The sequence below is a fragment of the Syngnathoides biaculeatus genome, chromosome 7 (assembly GCF_019802595.1).
Source record: "Syngnathoides biaculeatus isolate LvHL_M chromosome 7, ASM1980259v1, whole genome shotgun sequence".
NCBI lineage: Eukaryota > Metazoa > Chordata > Actinopteri > Syngnathiformes > Syngnathidae > Syngnathoides > Syngnathoides biaculeatus.
This window is the reverse complement of record NC_084646.1, coordinates 17,761,957-17,784,505: the sequence shown is the minus strand read 5'-3', so window position 1 is coordinate 17,784,505 and position 22,549 is coordinate 17,761,957. Positions and strand designations below refer to the sequence as shown.

General features: G+C 41.2%; 1 protein-coding gene across 2 annotated transcripts in view; it reads right to left on the bottom strand.

Annotated features, from left to right (window-relative positions):
* kdm4b (lysine (K)-specific demethylase 4B) overlaps nucleotides 1-22,549 on the bottom strand; it is a 56,983-nt gene that overhangs the window by 11,335 nt on the left and 23,099 nt on the right. For both annotated transcript variants that reach the window (XM_061825260.1, XM_061825261.1), the window contains exons 7-16: nucleotides 16,769-16,872; nucleotides 13,322-13,459; nucleotides 9,968-10,164; nucleotides 9,638-9,885; nucleotides 4,893-5,053; nucleotides 4,654-4,774; nucleotides 3,761-3,921; nucleotides 1,584-1,788; nucleotides 808-884; nucleotides 16-71 (exon numbers count right to left, since the gene is read on the bottom strand). In XM_061825260.1, the coding sequence (XP_061681244.1) occupies nucleotides 16-71; nucleotides 808-884; nucleotides 1,584-1,788; nucleotides 3,761-3,921; nucleotides 4,654-4,774; nucleotides 4,893-5,053; nucleotides 9,638-9,885; nucleotides 9,968-10,164; nucleotides 13,322-13,459; nucleotides 16,769-16,872 (1,468 nt within the window). The remainder of the gene's footprint in view (nucleotides 1-15; nucleotides 72-807; nucleotides 885-1,583; nucleotides 1,789-3,760; nucleotides 3,922-4,653; nucleotides 4,775-4,892; nucleotides 5,054-9,637; nucleotides 9,886-9,967; nucleotides 10,165-13,321; nucleotides 13,460-16,768; nucleotides 16,873-22,549) is intronic.

Genomic DNA, 22,549 nt, shown 5'->3' with positions numbered 1-22,549 from the left:
CTGATCGCAACATACCTGTTGTCTGTGGTAACCTTCAAAGCTCCGCCACGCAAGTTGCAGAGGCAACACTCCTGAAAAGAAAAAAAAATTGACAGGAAATTCAGATCATCTAATATTTCATACATTTCCTTATCAAGATAAAAACGTTTACGGTTTGTGTAAACTTGGAAAAAGTCCAGTCTTCCCCCAATATTCATGGGGTTACATTGCTTACACCCATGTGAATAACAAAATCTGCCAATAATGGATGCAGTATTAATATCACGACTAAGGACCTCCTTAGTGCCACGTAGCATGCTTGAAGGATTTCAATAGCATTTAAAGTTCTTGTGTCAATTATTTCTCGAGTCATTCTTTTAACTATTTTATTACTTGCTAGTTATGCTATTCTGATTGCTATGGTGTGATAATTTTAGTTTCGATGTGACACCGTGAGTGTGACCAACATCGTCAGTAATGACCTACCTACACAGGCAGTGCGTGGGGCATTGTAAGCTTCTTCTGCTTACAGATGTAAAATGCAATTGTTCATCACAGTCTTGTTAGCATTAACATATAGCCAGTGTTTAAGTGTACTTAATTGGATCAGTCACACAACATTTGGCAATGTCCACCACATTGTGATGTGCTATGTTTGATGATGTGGCTTGTCTATTTATAAGATATTTTAAGACCTCTACCTTTGTGAAAATACGGTACATAAAAAAATAAATAAATGAAAACTTGGGAGAGCAAAATCCCCGAATATGCGGGGTTACGAACAGTGAACCACGAACGGGCAAAGCCACATTGTAGTATGTGACATACCACTGCCCAGGCACCTGCCACACATCTGGAACATGTCCACTTTTCTTGGATTGTGTCAGGGTTGATTCCAAAACAACCTGGAAGAGAGAAAAGCTATGTTATTTAGCTGAAAGCCCACATCAGACAAGAAATAAGGGCATTTTTAACAGTTCTTCCCATTTCTTTTTCTCTTAACAATAGAAGTGCTGCTTCCCCCGCATGTGTCCAACACAGCACTTGACTGTTAATGAACTCCTTTTTGAAAACCTTACTGCATCTTTTGAGTGGATGAGAAGTGCCGTGGAGGATTGTTGTTTATTTGTGACAGCGTCTTGATCCGGGGTATGTTTGGTCAGACATGCATTTTGGCTACACATTAATGTACAACTTAAGCATATATTAAACCATCTCTGCCCAAATTTCTTACAAATGTGAAAAATGACAGACAATATATCCCCCCCCCATTCTCAGTCTTGACTGCCATTACTAATCCTAAGTGAAATAATCACAAAAAAATACTTCACATCATGCTTTTGGTTTTCCATAAAGGATAGTCTGCAAAAGTACTACCTCAGATTTCGAAAATAATTGGGTACAAAAATTAAGATGAGTAAGAGCTATTGAAAAAATCGAAACTGCCTCTGTGATGACTCCTTGTTTAGTCACAATGACACAAAATTAAACAGGGATAAGCCACAGATGGTAAGAACTATAACTAGGTCTACTTCACTTGGTACAAATACGGATAAGTCACAAGTGGGTTGCCTGGTTGTTTGGAATCCTTTAAGACTACTTACTGGCATGAACCTGCATACTGCATGAGGAGCAACAAATCAAGACACTGGTTCCATCCTCCCCGATGTAGTTGCTTGTGGGGGGAGGCTCAGTGCTGCCTGTCCCAACACTAAAGCACATCTCAGGAACTATTGGGCGAGTTCGACTTCCGGGGCGTGGGACATATGGGCGCTGGCGGTCATTTGCATTGATGGGCTCATGATGTGGCTAGAAAGATACAGGAAGATAGTATAAACTTGATTTGTCACACTGACAGTACTTGATTTGGACAAATATCGGACTTCGAACGAATATTCAGCTTCAACCTTTGTGTTCAATAATAATATTGGCAGAAATCAAGTGCAGTCGAATCGACAATTTTTGCTTGATTAAAAATTTTAACGAGATGTATAAAAATAGAAGTTCATTTAATGGTTTATTTTTTTTGCCAGTGTAGCATGACACTAGCAATGAAAATGCATTTGGTTTTTCATCCACAGGTAGGTACACTCTGAATATAGTTATGGACCGACACAAAATAATATTTTTCCTTATATACTATTTATTTGGCTTGGGGTGGTGCAGCGGCCGTTCAGAGTCTTGCCCACTTAAAACCCAAAAATATATTTTCACTGTGAGTGAACGTTTAAGTTCAATTTGATTGGCTCAAAGCTGTGATGTCTGCATTGGCGATTAAATGTTTAAATGCAAAACCGGTTTGGATGTGTCATTTCGTTATTAGGCAGCCTTTAACCTGGTTTGTTAAAAACTGAAAGAACTGCAACCCATGTCACACTGTCAGCAAAGACAATTGTGCAGATTAATTTTTACCTATTAAACTGCCTTTGAAAAGTAGTCCACCAGTTCTCATGAGTCTACAGTGCAATCGCTGCTAGCAGATAGCGGTTAGAATTAGCAGCCAACACCAATGAGTAGCACCATATTATCTACTTCCATAAAATGATGGCAATTTTTTAGCTGAGTAAATCCGCGATTGAATATGTTTTCAGGATGGTATTTAAATTGGTGTCAACAGTATAGGATGGGAACATAAGGTGAGACAAACACTTGAAGCATGCAAGCACAGCTGTCTCGAGTCCTAAGTCAGATGTCCACCATTAGCTGGTTAGATAAGTGGATCTGGCCCATGTACGTGCCAATGCTGAATATTTACCAAGTTGGTCTGGTTTTGTCGATAAATAAGGAAAGATGGTAGAGCAGATAATGGCACACTGAAAAAACAGCAGCCCCGATAAGAGACGATGCAGGGTTTTTTTTTTTAGAATACTTTATAAATTTCAACAGCATCATATAAGGAAAAGATGCACATTTAAAATATAATGTTTTGACATATTGGGTTTAGTTGCCCTTTAAACATTTTCTTTTCATGATTGTATAAAATCCCCAGGTGGCACAGTGGGGCTCAGTTGAAAGCATTTGCCTCGAAGTTCTGAGGTGCCGGGTTCAATCTCTGATCTGCCTGTGTGGAGTTTGGATGTTCTCCTCGTGCCTGGATGGGTTTTCCCCGGGCACTCCGGATTCCTCCAGCATCCCAAAAACATGCAACATGGATTGGACACTCAAAATTGCGCCAAGGGTATGATTGTGAGTGGGACTGTTTGTCTCAATGTGCCCTCCGATGGCTGGCAACCAGTTCAGGGTGTACTTTACCGCCTGCCCGTTGACATCTGGGATAGGCTCCAGCATTCCTTGGGACCCTTATGAGGATAAGCGGCTAAGAAAATGGATAGATGGATAAAAATCCCCATTTTCTGTCCTACAATAACTTTACAGCTCATACCAGGGTCTGGGAACCTCCATCCATCAATTTTTCATACCGCTTATCCTCAATAGGGTCACAGACATGCTGTAGCCAAACCCAGTTATCTTTGGGCAAGAGGTGGGGTACACCCTGAACTAGTTGCCAGCCAATGGCAGGGCACATATAAACAGACATTCATAGTCATATTCACACCTATGGGCAATTTAGTGTCTTGACTTAACCGACCATGCATGGTTTTGGGATGTGGGACAAAACGCAAGTACACAGAGAAAACCCACGCAGGCACGGGGAGAAAATGCAAACTCCACACATGCCAGGGCAGATTTGAACCCGGATCCCCAGAACTGTGAGTCCAATATGCTCGACACCTTTCCGCCTGTTTTGGAGCCTAACATGTAGAATTCAGAGGTGAAGTACCTTCTTGTATGGACAGAAGAGGGAGCAGACAGCACAATGTGGCTGGAGTACTGACACAGCAGAATTGAAGGCCTTCTCAGCAAAGAAGTTGCGAGAGCGATTCTGCCATAGATGCTCCTGTTTCTTCATGCTGTTTTCCAGTGGCGTGGGCGTTGAAAGCTCTGGTGAATTGCAAAATATATAGAATTTGAGGTTAAATCATATAAATACAAATCAATTGTATTTTATAGAAAATGTGTAAGAATTTTTTGTCAAAGAAAGCATTCTGTTTGGGAGTTTGGGACAGCACTTGAAGTATAATTGGCTGATGAACACAAACAAGCACTAGAGGATTCAACACCTTGCCCACAAAAAATGAAAATCAATTTTTCCTGTAAAACCCCTGAAGCCAGTGATCCAGACAATTTGTCAGTATAAAAGATGATCTCTCAGGTTTCTATTTAATAAGTTTTCTTACACCAATCATTTTCTGTTTTCCCTTGTCTTCCATCCACCCTTTCTGAAGGACAAGTCTCTTGTGGGGTCTCCGCTTTCAGATTTGAGGGGACTTTGAAAGCAGTTAATTGGAAGTCAGGATCCCTGGTTCACTTGGTGTCAGTCAGGATACCAAAACAAAAAAAAGTTCAAAAGTTTACAGTTTTGAATTTATTATCCGTAAAGGGAGCTGTTGTCTCGTTCGCTTGCTCACTCTAGCACAATAATGGGGAAATCACTGTTCACTTAATTTCCAATGCTATATAGAGTAGTGGATGGTACAATGAGATCAAGGAAAGTCACAGATGAAAAGGAATCTAAACGGATTAATCTGTGTTAGAAGTAATTAGGGACAGATTATAATTTTTTTCCCCACTCCTTTTAACAATAGGATAAAAGCAAGATCAATGGCACTATACCTTTAGAACCAGTCGGATCTTGCTTGACAACAGACAAAGGAGACCGCATTGGAGGTTTGGTGAGGGGGTGGCGTCGGCTCTTCTTTACCTCTGTCGTCACTTTCATCTCGGAGTAGTTTGGCTGACAAGCAAACAGTTCCCAATGTGACAAAGCAAGGTAGCACATTGATAAACAAGCTTGTGTACAACAATCCATGTGATGCATTTAATAATCAATATATTTTTAAGTTGTAAACTACCTCATTGCAACGTATTTCCTCTGTGTCATCTGTGATGACAGACCGTGATGCAGCAAACTGTTCGAATGCTTCTTGAAATCCAGTGATGGCTTTACTTTGCGGTTTTATTTGAACATCCTCTGTCGTATTCTCAGTCATGTTTTGCTGTTGGGCCTCAGGTTCTGTCCAAGATAGGGGGGGGGGGCAATGGATTATTTAAATTAGGCCTGAATGATGAATGTAATCCCTCCACCCCCACCCCCGTGCAATACTGTGATTGCAATTTAGTATCCAGTTACTTTTTCAAGGTCATCTTCATGTATTTATCTACTTGGGCTACCATGGCGTAGAGGAGTCCTAAAAATCTAATTGGATTGATCAGTCCTCAGCTAGTTAGGCTTTCTGAAGTTTACTAGGAGTGGGAGGGGGTGGGAGGTGATTCAAAGTTACCTGGCGCTGTGTGAAAAATCGATCGATCGATAGACAGATAGATAGAGAAAGGTCTGGAATTTTTTATGCCTTAATTATTCGAATTGTCATTTGAAAAATGCATTTTGTATTTGTTTTTCTTTGGGTTGTCTCTGAGTGATATTTAGAGATGAAAATGGACCTTGGTGAAAATTCCTGACAATGCAAATGCGAGCACTAGGGGGGTCCGGGGGCATGCCCGCCCCATGGAAATTTTGGAAAAAAAATGCGCATTCTGGTGATATCTGTTAACAAAATTCAGACAAAATTCAGACAAAAATTTAAAGTAAAATTTCTAAGTCCTGAACCAAAAAAAAAAAAAAAAATTGGGCAGAAGTTCCCCAAGGGCCAAGCCCAGATTTTTTTGAAAATCATGGGGGCACAAACCAGTGCAATCTGTAGGCCAGTCCCAAGCCCGGATAAATGCAGAGGGTTGCATCAGGAAGGGCATCCAGACGATGTAATCTGAAGGAGATTACTGACTGTAAAGTAGTCGTAGGGGAGAGTGTAGCTCGACAGCATAGGATGGTGGTGTGTAGGATGACTCTGGTGGTGGGTAGAAAGATTAAGAAGACAAAAGGTAGAGCAGAGAACCATGTGGTGGAACCTGAGAAAGGAAGAATGTTGTGCGGCCTTTCGGAAAGAGGTGAGACAGGGTCTCGATGGACAGCAGAAGATCCCGGAAGACTGGACTACGACAGCCAAGGTAATCAGGGAGACAGGCAGGAGAGTACTTGGTGTGTCTTTTGGTAGGAAAGGGGAGAAGGAGACTTGGTGGTGGAACCCCAAAATACAGGGAGTCATACAAGGAAAGAGATTAGCGAAGAAGAAGTGGGACACTGAGAGGACTGAGGAGAGGCGAAATGAGTACATCGAGATACGACGTAGGGCAAAGGTAGAGGTGGCAAAGGCTAAACAAGAGGCATATGAAGACATGTACACCAGGTTGGACACGAAAGAAGGAGAAAAGAATCTCTACAGGTTGGCCAGACAGAGGGATGGGAATGGAGGAAAAGTGTTCTAGTTCCCATTTTTAAGAACAAAGGGGATGTTCAGAGCTGTGGGAATTATAGAGGAATAAAGTTGATGAGCCACACAATGAAGTTATGGGAAAGAGTAGTGGAGGCTAGACTCAGGACAGAAGTAAGTATCTGCAAGCAACAGTATGGTTTCATGCCTAGAAAGAGTACCACAGATGCATTATATGCCTTGAGGATGCTCGTGGAAAAGTACAGAGAAGCTCAGGAGGAGCTACATTGTGTCTTTGTGAATCTAGAGAAAGGCTATGACAGAGTACCAAGAGAGGAACTGTGGTACTGCCTGCGTAAGTCTGGTGTGGCAGAGAAGTATGATAAAATAGTACAGGACATGTATGATGGCAGCAGAACAATGGTGAGGTGTGCCTTAGGTGTGACAGAAGAATTTAAGGTGGAGGTGGGACTGCATCAGGGATCAGCTCTGAGCCCCTTCCTGTTTGCAGTGGTAATGCATAGGCTGACAGATGAGGTTAGACTGGAATCCCCTTGGACCATGATGTTCGCAGATGATATTGTGATATGCAGTGAAAGCAGGGAGCATGCAGAGGAACAATTAGAAAGATGGGGGACATGTACTGGAAAGGAGAGGAATGAAGATTAGCCGAAGTAAAACAGAATATATATGTGCGTGAATGAGAAAAGTGGAGTGGGAAGAGTGAGGCTACAGGGAGAAGACATAGCGAGGGTGGCGGACTTCAAATATTTAGGGTCAACAATCCAGAGCAATGGTGAGTGTGGTAAGCAAGTGAAGAAACGGGTCCAAGCAGGTTTTAACAGCAGGCGGAAGGTGTCTGGTGTGTTATGTGACAGAAGAGTCTCTGCTTGGATGAAGGGCAAAGTTTATAAAACAGTGGTGAGGCCGGCCATGATGTACGGATTAGAGACGGTGGCACTGAAGAAACAACAGAAAGCAGAAATGGAGGTGGCAGAAATGAAGATGTTGAGGTTCTCGCTCGGAGTGAGCAGGTTGGATAGGATTAGAAATGAGCTCATTAGAGGGACAGCCAAAGTTGGATGTTTTGGAGACAAGATTCGAGAGAGCAGACTTAGATGGTTTGGACATGTTTAGAGGCGTGAGAGTGAGTATGTTGGTGGAAGGGTGCTGATGATGGAGCTGCCAGGCAAAAGAGCGAGAGGAAGGCAAAAGAGAAGGTTGATGGTTGTAGTGAGGGAAGACATGAGGGCAGTTGGGGTTAGAGAGGAAGATGCAGAAGATAGGCTAAGATGGCAAAAGATGACACGCTGTGGCGACCCCTAATAGGACAAGCCGAAGACAAAGTTGGATGTTTTGGAGACAAGATTCGAGAGAGCAGACTTAGATGTTATGGACATGTTTAGAGGCGTGAGAGTGAGTATGTTGGTGGAAGGGTGCTGTGGCGACCCCCAATAGGACAAGCCGAAAGGAAAAGAAGATGAGAAGGGCAAGGGAGGTAAAAACTGTGCGAAACTAATATGAGAGATTCCTCTGAGATGAGATGCTGTGGCGATCCCTAACGGGACAAGCCGAAAGAAACTTCCTTACTTACACACAATCACTCACATTTGAAAAATGTACGGGTGTGGTCAGTCATGCTCGCAGATAAAGTTGCGGGTGTGATTAGGGATGGCCTTAAAATAACTTACTGGATTAATACAACATAACTGTAAATTAAAAACAAATACATAACTAAAATAGAAAACTAAAATTTCAAATTCAGAAATGATCATTTCCAATTTCAACTGATATTAGTAGAACATGATATAAAACGGTATTTAAAATTTTTCATCAATAAATCTGACAGACTTCATCTGAAGAAAAGTTAAATGCACTGGCCTGTCAAGGAATAAACACGAACGGTCTATACTCCCAATGTTTTGAAAATGTTGAAAGTTTAGTTCAACATAATCAGCGTTTGTGGCAACAAGCTCGCGATACATTGGAACAAACATTCCTGTCGGCAATCGTGACGTATTGTTGGGGGGTGGGCACGCATCACTGGACTGCCGTAAATGGGAGGGCGGCTTGCTAGAACGTGCATTTATGTGCACGCGCTCGACGAATTGACCACACCCGAATCAAGGTGGATGATAGTCTTGTTTTTTTTTTTTTTTAAAACGCTGTCACACTGCCTCACGATCGACGCAAAGAGCACCCCTGGTGTAACTGAATTTCCTTTGACATGGCTTATGATGTTGATGACTTTCGACGCAAATGCGCTCGCATTACATGAAGCACTTCTGAACATGCGCTTTCGTACATGCTCCGTACGGTTAACTTGCATTTCCTGTTTCCGCGTGAATAACGGTTGTTTTGGAGCATGCTCGTTTAGTTAACAACATTTATGAAATAAACACATAAATTAATGTCAAGACCACACAAAATAAGCGACGTCTTGAGAGAATGCGAGGGGAGGTGCGTTATTGTTACTAGTGAAAGCAAAACAATGAACTCAAACGCATGTTCATTCAATGTTGTCAACTAATATTCGGATTAATTTTAGGAGATTTTTCCTCAATTTTCCGGAGCAATTTTCATGAAAATTTAAAAATCCGGAATTCCAGGAAAATCCGGAGGACTTTCATCACTGGATATTAAATTTGTCTGATGATTGGAAACCTTTGTGTGTGTGATATGCAAAAAGAACAGAAATCAGGACGGGACAAATACTTTTTCACAGCATTGTAAGTGTAAGAAAAGTAAGATTATCATTATCTGATGATGTCACCTTGTATGTTCTGAGTTCAAAATTTGGGAAAAGTGCCAGCGATAGTGACGTCTCATCAATGAAATTAAAGTGACATAATTTCATCAATGTCTTCAGTTTCGTTTATGAAAACAGAGTAAGCAAATATGGCCAGATACAACAATTTGTCCTCTATTACATGGCTGCAGAGAGCAGCAACTTTAAAATCATGTGACCAGAGGATGTGTTTTGATTGGTCAACGCTCAATTAGCACAATTGGATTTTTTTTTTTTAACTCGCATGGCAAAAAATAGCAAATATGTTAAATATGGCCTCAAGGTCTCTTGGAATACAAAATTAATCAAAAATCATGAAAAGGCAGTAACAAAATTACTCAGCGGAGGCCTTAAGTGCAGTGAAAACTGCTTTCCCTGCCTACTCAGTATCACTCAGGTACCAATGACGAGTCTTTGCAATTAGCAAAACACCTTTTATCACAGCATGATATTATTGCAGATGCAATTCAGCGTACACCTCTCATTTAAATTTCTACTTAAAAAAAAAATACAAGCTCTTAATTGCGCTATAACGCCTTACCCTCTGGAGCTGAAGTCTCAGTAGCTCTTGATGCAGCTTCTGCAGCCTCCAGTTCCCTTCGCTCCATGGCCTCAAGGGTGATCATGGCCTCCCTGGCTAAACGTTCTTCTCGGTCCTGCTTCCTCTGGACTTCCCGCTCTTCCACTTGACGCTGGTATTCAGCAGCATTTAACTCAATGCCCTCTTCGGCCAGCACCTTCACCTCCTCCAACTTAAGACGGCGGAACTGTTTCATTTTCTGCATGGCCCTGGGACATGTAAGAGAGTCAAATCACATATTTAGAACACTTATCAGCACAATAAAACTTTTAAAATGGAGACGTAGCACACCTCCGGAGAAGGTTAGCTCTGTATGTTACACGGTGCTGTCTCCAGCGTTCCAATTCTGGGGAACTGAGCTCTGTGATCCTACTGTGGTCCAACATTATGATGTCTTTTCCCTGCTTCCACAGTTCATAGCGATCTGGCTGGAGGCAGCGCACAAAAACATCCATGGAGATCTTGACCATATCCTTGCGGCAGGTACACTGGTGGGGGGAACAGATGAATCGACAAATGTAGAAACAAGTCACTGTAGGAGTGTGTGGTCATGATGCTGTGTGCTCAAGGCATTTAATCAGAATCGGCCTTATTGGCGAAGTATGTAAACAAAAGGAATTTGTCCCCGAGAGTTGGAGTTGCCCGAGTACATGATAGTTCAGTCCAAAGACCATTGTGCAAAAGTGTGTCAAGACTTCAAGCAGCGTATTCTGTTTAAAATGACTAGTCATGTGATAGTCTGTGGCCATGTCGATTGTGCAAATGTTGTAGATACTCCTCAGTCGATTGTGCAAGTGGTGTAGAGAGAGAGAGAGAATTTCCAAGACTTGAAGAAATTCTGTGGCAAGGAATAATATTCAACATGAAAAGAAAGTTATTGTATTTACAAATAGCAATAACTTGAAAAAACTAAGGTCTAATGGAGAGTGTGTTTTGTTTTGAGAATATTACATATATGCTAAGGGACATTGGAAAGTGTTTTTAGTGTGCATCTGTGTCTGTGTCTGTTACAGTATACGGTTATACATTTCAGTGCAATTGAACAGTTATTGCTGTGGGCAGGAATGAACTGTGATGGCTTTTCTTTCTGCAATGAGATGAAGTTCTGCACTTAGGGGAGCTGCTGAGGGACTCTATAATGTAATGGCAAGGGGGTGGGCAGTGCTGTCCATGATAGACGTTAGCTTGACTAATATCCAAAGCTGGGATATTCAGCAGCGTATGTAGGGAAGGTTTCCTATGGAAATCCATAACCAACTCTGATCTTTGTCCCACCTACATTTCACATACCTTTCAGAAATTACATCTGCATCTGTTTGTGATTGTAAATAAACTCCTTCACTGGTAGTTTCAGCCCAGATAATAGCCAGTCACATATATAAGACTGATTGAGAGTAGACCGAAGTACTCAAACAAGGCAGGGTGCTTTCTCTGGGTGCCTAATAGCAAAAGGGGGTAATATAGGGGAAAAAAATCCAAATAAAAACTATGATGAGGAGAAAAAGGAAGCGATTAAAACAAGACGACAGACTAGAGGTGGATTGATTTATTACATTGAAGTTGTATCACTTCTTGAGTTGTGCAGAGGGCATTGTGTTCAATTACTGAAAAACACAGTAGTCCGCTCTCCCCAGCAAAACAATACCCAACCTACACTGCATTTGGACACCACTTGAGTGGCACAACTACCACACTTTGTATGTTGTCTTGTGGATGATGATGGAACATGAGTATTGAATGTGGCTATGTGAAGGAAGCACAAAGAGGCAGATAAACGTTTCCATCACTTAGTTTACACTTTAAATAAGAGTATTAAATGCTTCTCTCCCTGCTCTCCAACACTAATATGCTCTGGCTATCGAAAAACTGGAGCATCCCACACAATTTGCTTCCACTTCAGACAGGCTCCATGACACATGCAGCCGGTCAACAGCATGGACGAAATGAATAGATGGGACAAGGGAAGATGCCACTTGTGTTTTGATTGGTCGACGTCGCGTTGGCAACGAATCAAATATTTTTTTCCTTCATTGTTCCACATGTTGCACTGGGGTCGTGCCTTGTATCAATACGCCTCACGTAATATATACCTACTGTAAGTACTCAATCTGTCTTTTTTGGGTGGGGGGGGGGCACAATGTACTAAATCCGCATTAGGTGAATCGCGAAGTAGATAGGGATTACTGTAAATGTATCCATCAGTGTATCTAGATTGTTACACCCTCTAAACCAGCCAGACACAGAAATGTATGCATACACTTGACCAACAGTGAAAACAATGAAAAGTATAGAAACTACAAGCAGAATGAGAAAATAATGTTTCAAGTGAGTATCGGGTACAAGACTCTGGAAGACCTCTGTTTTCCCTCAAGACAATATAGTTCACGAGAGGTGAATCTCAATAAAAATTGTAATTCATAAACTTCAAATTAAGATAGCTTAAAGTCAGATCTGTAATAGATGGAGTTCAATTTGGCAAAAGGAGCCTTTGGCATGTAACATTTTATGAGTCTCCACAGTGTGATTTGGATTATGACTATTACCCATTTCACCTTTCCCATAATGAGAGAATTACATGTAAAATCACAAGTCAGTGAAGATCCAGGTATCACAGTGTTGCAGCACAGTGAAAAGTTTACTTGACAAATACTGTGCAGTACTAGATATCGTTCCATTCCAATTTTCAATGACTAAAAATATTAAATTGTGAATGAACGTTTGCCCTCTACGCTTTAAAACTTGAATTTAATGCTGCAATTTATTGTCCTATGGTTACAGCCAGTATCCCACCTGTGGTCCCAAGTCAGCAGGGATAGGTTCTACCTTACCCCCAAACCCTAATGAGGATAAGCGCTATAGAAAAATCACTATTCGTTGCAATTTTTTATTTTCAAGTTAACTGCTTGATTCTGTGTTATTTTGTTACAAAAATCAATTCGTAACTGTACAAAACTATTGTGCAGGACGATGATTATATACTGAAATGATGCAACTGATTATGGTAATGACAGAGGCTCATTGATATAATCAATACTACCATGTGAGTTCAAACCTTTCTACATTGTTCAAAGTAATGCCTAGACTTTAATTGCTGGGACGTTTGGCTGCAATGTGGATTTGTTATAAGCAATAAGTACCATGCAGTTTGTGCTATCTTAGGAGTCTGCTTCATATTTCTTGTGTTCTCATTTTAGGTCTAAGTGCTTGTCCTGTTTCATAAAAAGATGAAACTGCATCAATGACTGTCAGTCTCCTTTTCTTTCCACTTAAAAAAAAAAAGCACGAAAATATCTGAAGTTTGCTCTTAAGTCAAATTTGGGATGATAGGTGACAGCTTCAACATACTTGTTTGTTGGGTACTCAGAAGTTAAGGTACCAAGTAAAATTAAGGTAAACTGCCTTTTTTATCCATTAAACAATTGCATCAAAGACAAAAAACAGACTGGTAATGCTTCATAGTTATATGACATCTTGTTAATTACATGTTCTGTGCAGTTTAAGGTGATCATAATAAATTGGGCTGCTAAACTATGTACAGTATGGTACACATCTTTAATCATGATAATGATTAACAATATAATTCAAGTATACTGTGTGTTTTGATGTGGTAAAATAAATGCAAAAATTTCAGTTGTACCATCTTACCTGAGTAGCAGTTTTGCCATAGTCAACCCAACGCAGAGTGGCAAAATTTGTGGATTCAGCACAGTTGAAGCCATGGTTAAAGCCAGCGTGGTAGCCATAAGGAAAAGTTATCATGAATTCCCCTTCATTCTGAGTTACCTGTTAACACAAAAGAAAATGTATTTCGCCATTGTAAAAAATTTGATCATATATTAACATTTACCCAAGTCTAAATTTCAAAGTACAGTACAGTAACCCCTCATTTATCACAGCCGTTATGTGCCGGACACCCAGCCGAATCGACGAAGACCAAAAAGAAGCGAATGACAATAGTAGTGATTTTTTATTACATAGATCTAGGTCTTCAAGCTCTATGCATATATAGTAATAACATATACAGTATATGGATGTGAGATGCAGGTATTTTTGTTTGCTTGGGGTCATTAGTTTAGCAGCTGTCTTTTGAGAATTCTTCCTTTTGATTCACACTTATTGCTATGGAGTCTGCAATAATATTCCATGCGGAAAAATAATCACCCATGCAAAAGCGAATAATCCATAATATAGAGCGGCTGAAATAAATAACACGTCACCATTTTCCCCACTAAATACATTTCCAGAGTAATCCAAGCATATAAAGACAGTAGAACAAACAAGATGAGCAATTAAGTTGTGTGTAATATTGAGAAATGGCACGGAGAAGAAATATTTAATGCACAAAGAGTGGTACAAAAATACATATGGGCCAAGACGACTCCTATATTTATCTCCATAGATGTTTAAAAAGTCAAACTTTCATAGTATAGATTCAGGGACCACAATGGAAAAATTTCAAGTATTTCTTTTTAAATATTTTGGGCTTCCAGCTCATAAAAAAAAATGTAATCTGGAATGTAAAAAATGAGAATAAGGTGAAGAAATGAAGCCCAATTTTTTGCAGGCCGTCAATCTTTTAAACTGAGCGTCACACACTGATCAACTACTAAACTCACCTGCACAGGTTTCCCCGGGTGTCATTAAATTGCTTCAGTTTGGTTCAATTGTTTCAGTTGGATCCAATATGGGGAAGACTGCTGACCTGACAACTAGCCAGAAGACAATCGTTGATAACCACTAGAGGATGGTTAAGCCCCAAAGGTTCATATTTAAAGAGGGTTGCTGTTCAGTGTACTGTGTCCAAGCATATCAATGGAAGGACAAAATGTGGCAGGAGAAGCTGCATCAGCAAAAAAGATGACTGTGAGGTTCAGCAGATTACCAAACAGAAGATTCAAGAATGTAGCAGAGATCCAGCAAGAGTGGAATGATGACTGAGTCCTAACTTCTAATATCAACATATTCAAACATATCCAGGAGATGAACAACAATTATTCGGTTCTCTGGGTTAGATGAAGGACTAGACTGTTGGCCAGTGTTACAAAGTCCTCTTTTCTGATGAAAGTAAAGTGTGCCTTTCATTTGGGAATCAAGGTCCAAATATTTGAAGGAAGACAGATGAACAGAACCCAAGCTGTCTGAGGTCCATTATGACATATCCACAATTACTGATGATTTGGGGTGCAATGTTGAGTGCAGGTAAACTCTGCTTTCTTAAAGCAAAGGTCACCCCAGCAGTCTACCAAAATGTTTTAGACAACCTACAGTGACTTGTGAAAGTATTCGGGCACCCTTGAACTTTTCAACCTATCGCCACATTTCAGGCTTCAAACAAAGATGAAATTTTCATTTTTTGTCAAGAATCACCAAGTGGGACATAATCGTGAAGTGGAACGAAATATTTTGGGATATTTTATACTTTTTCTTTTTTAAACACCCCAAAAAACTGAAAAGTGGGGCCTGCAATATTATTTGACCCCTTTACTTTCAGTGCAGCAAAGTCACTCCAGAAGTTCAGTGAGGATCTCTGAATGATCATATGTTGATTGATGATGATCGATAGAATCCACCTGTGTGTAATCAAGTCTCTGTATAAATGCACCTGCTCTGAAATAATCTTAGAGTTCTGTTTAAAGTACAGAGTGTATCAGGAAGACCAAGGAACACACCAGTCAGGTCAGAGATACAGTTGTGGAGAAATATAAAGCCAGATTTGGATACAAAAAGATTTCCCAAGCTTTAAAACACCTCCAGTAGCACTATGCAAGCAATCATATTGAAATGGAAGGAGTATTAGACCACTATAAATCTACCAAGACCTGGCCGTCCCTCTAAACTTTCACCTCGAACAAGGAGCAAACTGATCTGAGACGCAGCCAAGATGCCTATGATCACTCTGGATGAACTGTAGAAATCTACAGCTAAAGTGGGAGAGTCTGTCCATAGGAGAACAATCAGTTGTACACTGTACAAATCTGACCATTACGGAAGAGTGGCAAGAAGAAAGCCATTTCTCAAAGATATCCAGTTGAAAGAAAAAGAAGAAGAAAAAAAAAATCTCATTTAAAGTTTGACACAAGTGTCTCTGGGTCGGAGATTTATCTTCTACCAGGACAATGATCCAAAACATAAAGCTAAATCTACAATAGAATGGTTCACAAATAAACTTACCCAGGTGTTAGAATGGGCAGGTCAAAGTCCAGAACGAGAATCGAGAATCTGTGGGTAAGAGCTAATGCCTGCTGTTCACAAATGCTCTCCATCCAACCTCACTGAGCTCGAGAGGTTTTGCAAGGCAGAATTGTCAAGAATTTCAGTTTCTCAATGTGAAAAACTGATAGCGACATACCCCAAGCAACTTGCAGCTGTAATTGCAGCATAATGTTGCACTACAAAGTATTATTGCAAGGGGGGCAAATAATATTGGACGCCCCACTTTTCAGGTTTTTATTTGTTAAAAAAGTTGAAAATATCCAATAAATTTCATTCCACTCCACGATTGTGTCCCACTTGTTGTGGATTCTTGACGAAAAATTTTTTTAATTTTATATCTTTATGTTTGAAGCCTGAAATGTGGCAAAAGGTTGAAAAATTCAAGGGGGCCGAATACTTTCACAACGCAGTGTGATGATTCTTTCCCGTGAGGATCTTTATTGAGATGTAAATTTCATCTTACATCAGCAGCAAAAGAAGCAGCTTGCCATCCATAAAATACAGCAAATATAAAATGCCCACACAGAAGTAGCAGGTTATTAGAATAATACAACTTAATGCATGAAGAAATAGATTAATTATAAATATATTACTATGGAAAACAACTGCCGCTTCTGACATGCACTATTTTGGAATTAATTACCCATCTCAGACTGTTTTAAGTTGGCAACCACCAACCACAGCAAAGAACATTTATCATAAAGCACACATTTCTTGTTCTATTGTCACCAAAAACTTATAATTACAAGTCAGAACAAGTGAACTTCCCGATGTAAACTTAAGGACTGCCAACCGCCAAGAGAAACTGTAGAAGACTTCAACAAAGAACGTGATAAATATGAAGAATGTCAGCTTCCAATGCTGGAAGTTGCTGCTCACTCTGTCAAAGGGAATGCCATATTTCTTCAGGATGGATGGAGATATCAAAGTCATCTTGTGACGAAGGAAGGCATCACAGCCTTGGGAACTACCAGGGAAGAAACCTGCAAGGAAACAAATAATGCAATAAAGCCATGAAAAAACATTCACAGTGGTCATAAAAAAAAAAATGTTACAAGGTTTATCATTTTAATCATAGAAATGCTCCGAGCATGTGAGATGTGCAGCTTATGTCTTGTTCTGCCTCCAATTATAAAGCATGGCCATATTACAAACCGGACACCACGATCCAAACACTCAAACAGGAGAATGTCACCTCTTTCACATACCTTCAAGTCAATGGTCACCTAACTGTTATATACTGTAAAAGTAATATTTTAGAGACACGCACTCTACGATATGCTTTGAAAGCCGACGAAAATGCTTGCTTCTGTCCCAAATTCAGCCATGAATAAAGAACTGTTCCCTTCGCAAAAGTTTCCCATAGATGACCTGATACCTAAAACGATTAAGTTATTTCATCATGGAAATGATGGCACTTGACATTAAACCCTTTACCATTGTTAAAGACACTGGCTTTTGTCAGCTAAGTAACCACAGTTTATACTTCTGCGCCGGTTCTAATTTTTTTGGATCTATGTTTGCCAGCAAAATATGACGGGATTTCCGCATCTTGCACACACTGAAAGATGGCATTAAGGATATAAACTTCACGAGTCATTTACAGACGTGTGATGTTAGCTCTGTTAATTTGCTAGGTCTTACAGCTCAGTGGCGCATCTTGAAGGTGATGAATGGTATTGTCAATTTCACGCACCTGCGTGTTCAGTCATAGGTCTATGTATTATGTGCTCATTTGTATGCAGGCACCATTTCTTTCCTTTAATTGTGGACAAACTACAGGAGAGCTAACTTCTTCTTCTTTTCCTTTCGGCTTGTCCCGTTAGGGGTCGCCACAGCGTGTCATCTTTTGCCATCTTAGCCTATCTCCTGCATCTTCCTCTCTAACCCCAACTGCCCTCATGTCTTCCCTCACCACATCCATAAACCTTCTCTTTGGTCTTCCTCTCGCTCTTTTGCCTGGGAGCTCCATCCTCAGCATCCTTCTACCAATATACTCACTCTCTCGCCTCTGAACATGTCCAAACCATCGAAGTCTGCTCTCTCGAATCTTGTCTCCAAAACATCCAGCTTTGGCCGTCCCTCGAATGAGCTCATTTCTAATCCTATCCAACCTGGTCACTCCGAGCGAGAACCTCAACATCTTCATTTCTGCCACCTCCAGTTCAGCTTCCTGTTGTTTCTTCAGTGCCACTGTCTCTAATCCGTACATCATGGCCGGCCTCACCACTGTTTTGTAAACTTTGCCCTTCATCCTAGCAGACACTCTTCTGTCACATAACACACCAGACACCTTTCGCCAGCTGTTCCAACCTGCTTGGACCCGTTTCTTCACTTCCTGACCACACTCTCCATTGCTCTGTATTGTTGACCCCAAGTATTTGAAGTCGTCCACCCTTGCTATCTCTTCTCCCTGTAGCCTCACTCTTCCCCCTCTACTTTTCTCATTCACGCACATATATTCTGTTTTACTTCGGCTAATCTTCATTCCTCTCCTTTCCAGTGCATGTCTCCATCTTTCCAATTGTTCCTCTGCGTGCTCCCTGCTTTCACTGCATATGACAATATCATCTGCGAACATCATGGTCCAAGGGGGTTCCAGTCTAACCTCATCTGTCAGCCCATCCATTACCACTGCAAACAGGAAGGTGCTCAGAGCTGATCCCTGATGCAGTCCCACCTGCACCTTAAATTCCTCTGTCACACCTAAGGCACCCCTCACCATTGTTCTGCTGCCATCATACATGTCCTGTACTATTTTAACATACTTCTCTGCCACACCAGACTTACGCATGCAGTACCACAGTTCCTCTCTTGGTACTCTGTCATAGGCTTTCTCTAGATCCACAAAGACACAATGTAGCTCCTTCTGACCTTCTCTGTACTTTTCCACGAGCATCCTCAAGGCAAATAATGCATCTGTGGTACTCTTTCTAGGCTTGAAACCATACTGTTGCTCGCAGATATTTACTTCTGTCCTGAGTCTAGCCTCCACTACTCTTTCCCATAACTTCATTGTGTGGCTCATCAACTTTATTCCTCTATAGTTCCCACAGCTCTGAACATCCCCTTTGTTCTTAAAAATGGGAACTAGAACACTTTTCCTCCATTCTTCAGGCATCTTTTCGCCCGCTAGTATTCTGTTGAATAAGTTGGTCAAAAACTCCACAGCCATCTCTCCAAATTGCTTCCATACCTCTACCGGTATGTCATCAGGACCAACTGCCTTTCCATTTTTCATCCTTTGTAGTGCCTTTCTGACTTCCCCCTTAGTAATCATTTCCACTTCCTGGTCCTTCACTCTTGCCTCTTCAACTCTTCCTTCTCTCTCATTTTCTTCATTCATCAACTTCTCAAAGTATTCTTTCCATCTATTTAGTAGACTACCGGCACCAGTCAACACATTTCCATCTCTATCCTTAATCACCCTGACCTGCTGCACATCCTTCCCATCTCTATCCCTCTGTCTGGCCAACCTGTAGAGATCCTTTTCTCCTTCTTTCGTGTCCAACCTGGTGTACATGTCTTCATATACCTCTTGTTTAGCCTTTGCCACCTCTACCTTTGCCCTACGTCGCATCTCGATGTACTCCTTTCGCCTCTCCTCAGTCCTCTCAGTATCCCACTTCTTCTTCGCTAATCTCTTTCCTTGTATGACTCCCTGTATTTTGGGGTTCCACCACCAAGTCTCCTTCTCCCCTTTCCTACCAGATGACACACCAAGTACTCTTCTGCCTGTCTCTCTGATCACCTTGGCTGTCGTCGTCCAGTCTTCCGGGAGCTTCGGTTGTCCATCGAGAGCCTGTCTCACCTCTTTCCGGAAGGCCGCACAACATTCTTCCTTTTTCAGCTTCCACCACATGGTTCTCTGCTCTACCTTTGTCTTCTTAATCTTCCTACCCACCACCAGAATCATCCTATCATACTACCATCCTATGCTGTCGAGCTACACTCTCCCCTACCACTACTTTACAGTCAGTAACCTCCTTCAGATTACATCGTCTGCACAAAATATAATCTACCTGCGCGGTTCTACCTCCGCTCTTGTAGGTCACTATATGTTCCTCCCTCTTCTGGAAATAAGTGTTCACTACAGCCATCTCCATCCTTTTTGCAAAGTCCACCACCATCTGCCCTTCAAAGTTCCTTTCCTGGATGCCGTACTTACCCATCACTTCTTCATCGCCCCTGTTTCCTTTACCAATATGTCCATTACAATCTGCACCAATCACAACTCTCTCGCTGTCTGGGATGCTCAGAACTACTTTATCTAGTTCCTTCCAGAATTTCTCTTTCAACTCTAGGTCACATCCTACCTGTGGTGCATAGCCGCTAACCACATTATACATAACACCCTCAATTTCAAATTTTAATCTCATCACTCGATCTGACACTCTTTTCACCTCCAAGACATTCTTAGCCAGCTCTTCCTTTAAAATAACCCCTACTCCATTTCTTTTCCCATCTACTCCGTGGTAGAATAATTTAAACCCTGCTCCCAAACTTCTAGCCTTACTACCTTTCCACCTGCTCTCTTGGATGCACAGAATATCAACCTTTCTCCTAATCATCATGTCAACCAACTCCTGTGCTTTTCCTGTCATAGTCCCAACATTCAAAGTCCCTACACTCAGTTGTAGGCTCTGTGCATTCCTCTTTTTCTTCTGACGCTGGATCCGGTTTCCTCCTCTTCTTTGTCTTCGACCCACAGTAGCTGAATTTCCACCGACGCCCTGCAGGTCAGCAGTGCCGGGGGCGGGCGTTGTTAACCCGGGCCACGACCGATCCGGTATGGGACACAGCTCTCCCGCCGGCTTCGGGCGGCCCCCCGTCGGGAGGTCTCAACTTCCAGGAGGTGACCAAACTGACCGTTCTGTTTGAGTCTTGCTTCTCCGACCTGCTCCTGCAGCTCATCAAACTCATGCTGAAAACCAAACGCAAACCCAGCAAAAAGGACGAAGAGCTCCTGCAAAGCTACAAGAACGTTTACTCCAAGCTGCTGCGCTGCGACAAGAACACGCCTCTGCTGGCCCGCCTTCTGCTCTACGTCGAGCTGCTGCGGCAGCTCACGCCCGACGCCGAAGACGACGGCGCCGACACGTTATCTTGACGGCACTTTACAAGGTATTAGTAAACAAAAAAAAAAAAAAAAAGACTGAAAAACTAGTTTCACTTCTTGCACCTTTTGGAACATGGTGGACTTGTATGTCAAGTTTCGACATGTGTGGTGGTTGTACTCTGCTCCCAAAAAAGTTTTCAAAAGTATTCAGCTTTCAAGGAGGAAAAAATAATAATAAATCAAATCATATCATACAACTTTTGTCAATTTTGAGATTTAGCTTCTTGCCAGAGAACAGCAAGTTGTGGAAAAAATGCATTCAAAAGTTCACAAGTAAAGTTTGCAGTTCGACTCCTAAAGATTTGCATATTTGTGGATAATTTTCCATCCATCCATTTTCAACCTCTCACTTGTCAGCTCAATACACGTACCACAGGAAAAAAATCCATCCTTTTTTTTTGCCGCTAACTCTCAGTAAAAAAAAAAAAAGGGATCGGTTGTCGTATGGGTCTTGAGAAGCAGGAAGTCATGGGTATTTGCTTGAAAATTGGTGCATCCTTAAAATATACAGTATGATAAACAGTTTTGGTTCATATTTGATGATTTTTCAAAATTTAATGGACAAGGGTTTCAATTATTTCAATATTTTTCCAATTAGCTTTCCAAGTTAAATGCATCATGGTTCATTTGAACACAGGCTGCTATATAAAATGGAAATCTACATTTTCTACATTTTCTGGTTGTTTTCAATAGTACAGCTTGAATAGCACTATAACATACAATTGTATAATCTTCAAAATGATTCAAGTCCTTACAAACCGAAGTTATAGGAGAATTTCTGATAGTTCACACAAGGTACATATTATACTATGTTAAATGTGAGATCACATTATAAATGAGAAATTAAGGTCTTTCTAGAAACAGTAAACTCACTCACTACTGCTAAGCAAACTCACTACTTTAGAAAAATGCAGTTATCTTGGACCGTCACTTCACTTGAACAGCAGGGCACGTTGGTGGTCCTAATGCTAAAAGAATGGTTCCGGATACACTGTCAGCAATGCCAGTATTCCAGTAGGGGGCCTGTTACTACTAAATATTTTTTAATCGATTGCTACATACTTTTACGAAGAAATGTTCTTTACTATTTACAACCGGATGGTACAGTGGAACGACTGGTTAGAGCATCTGATAGATCCTTAGATAGATCGATAGATCGTTAGATCGGAGGACTGGGGTGTAAATCCCAGCCCTGCGTGTGCGGAATTTGCATGTTCTCCCCATGCCTTAGTGGGTTTTCTCCAGGAACTCTGGATTCCTCACACATCCCAAAAACACGCATTAATTGAAGATTCTAAATTGCCTTAGATGTGAATGTGAGTGCAAATGGTTTTGTCTCTATGTGACATGTGATTGGCTGGCAACCCCTCCCTCCTGCCTGTAAATCGCTGGGATAGACCCTAGCACTCCTGCGACCCTTGTAAGGATAAGCGGCAATGAAAATGGACGGATGGATTATTAGTATTATCATGTAGTGGTACATATGCCTGACTTTGGTGGGCAATATGGGTTCAGTTCCCACTCTGTGGCTGTGTGAATGT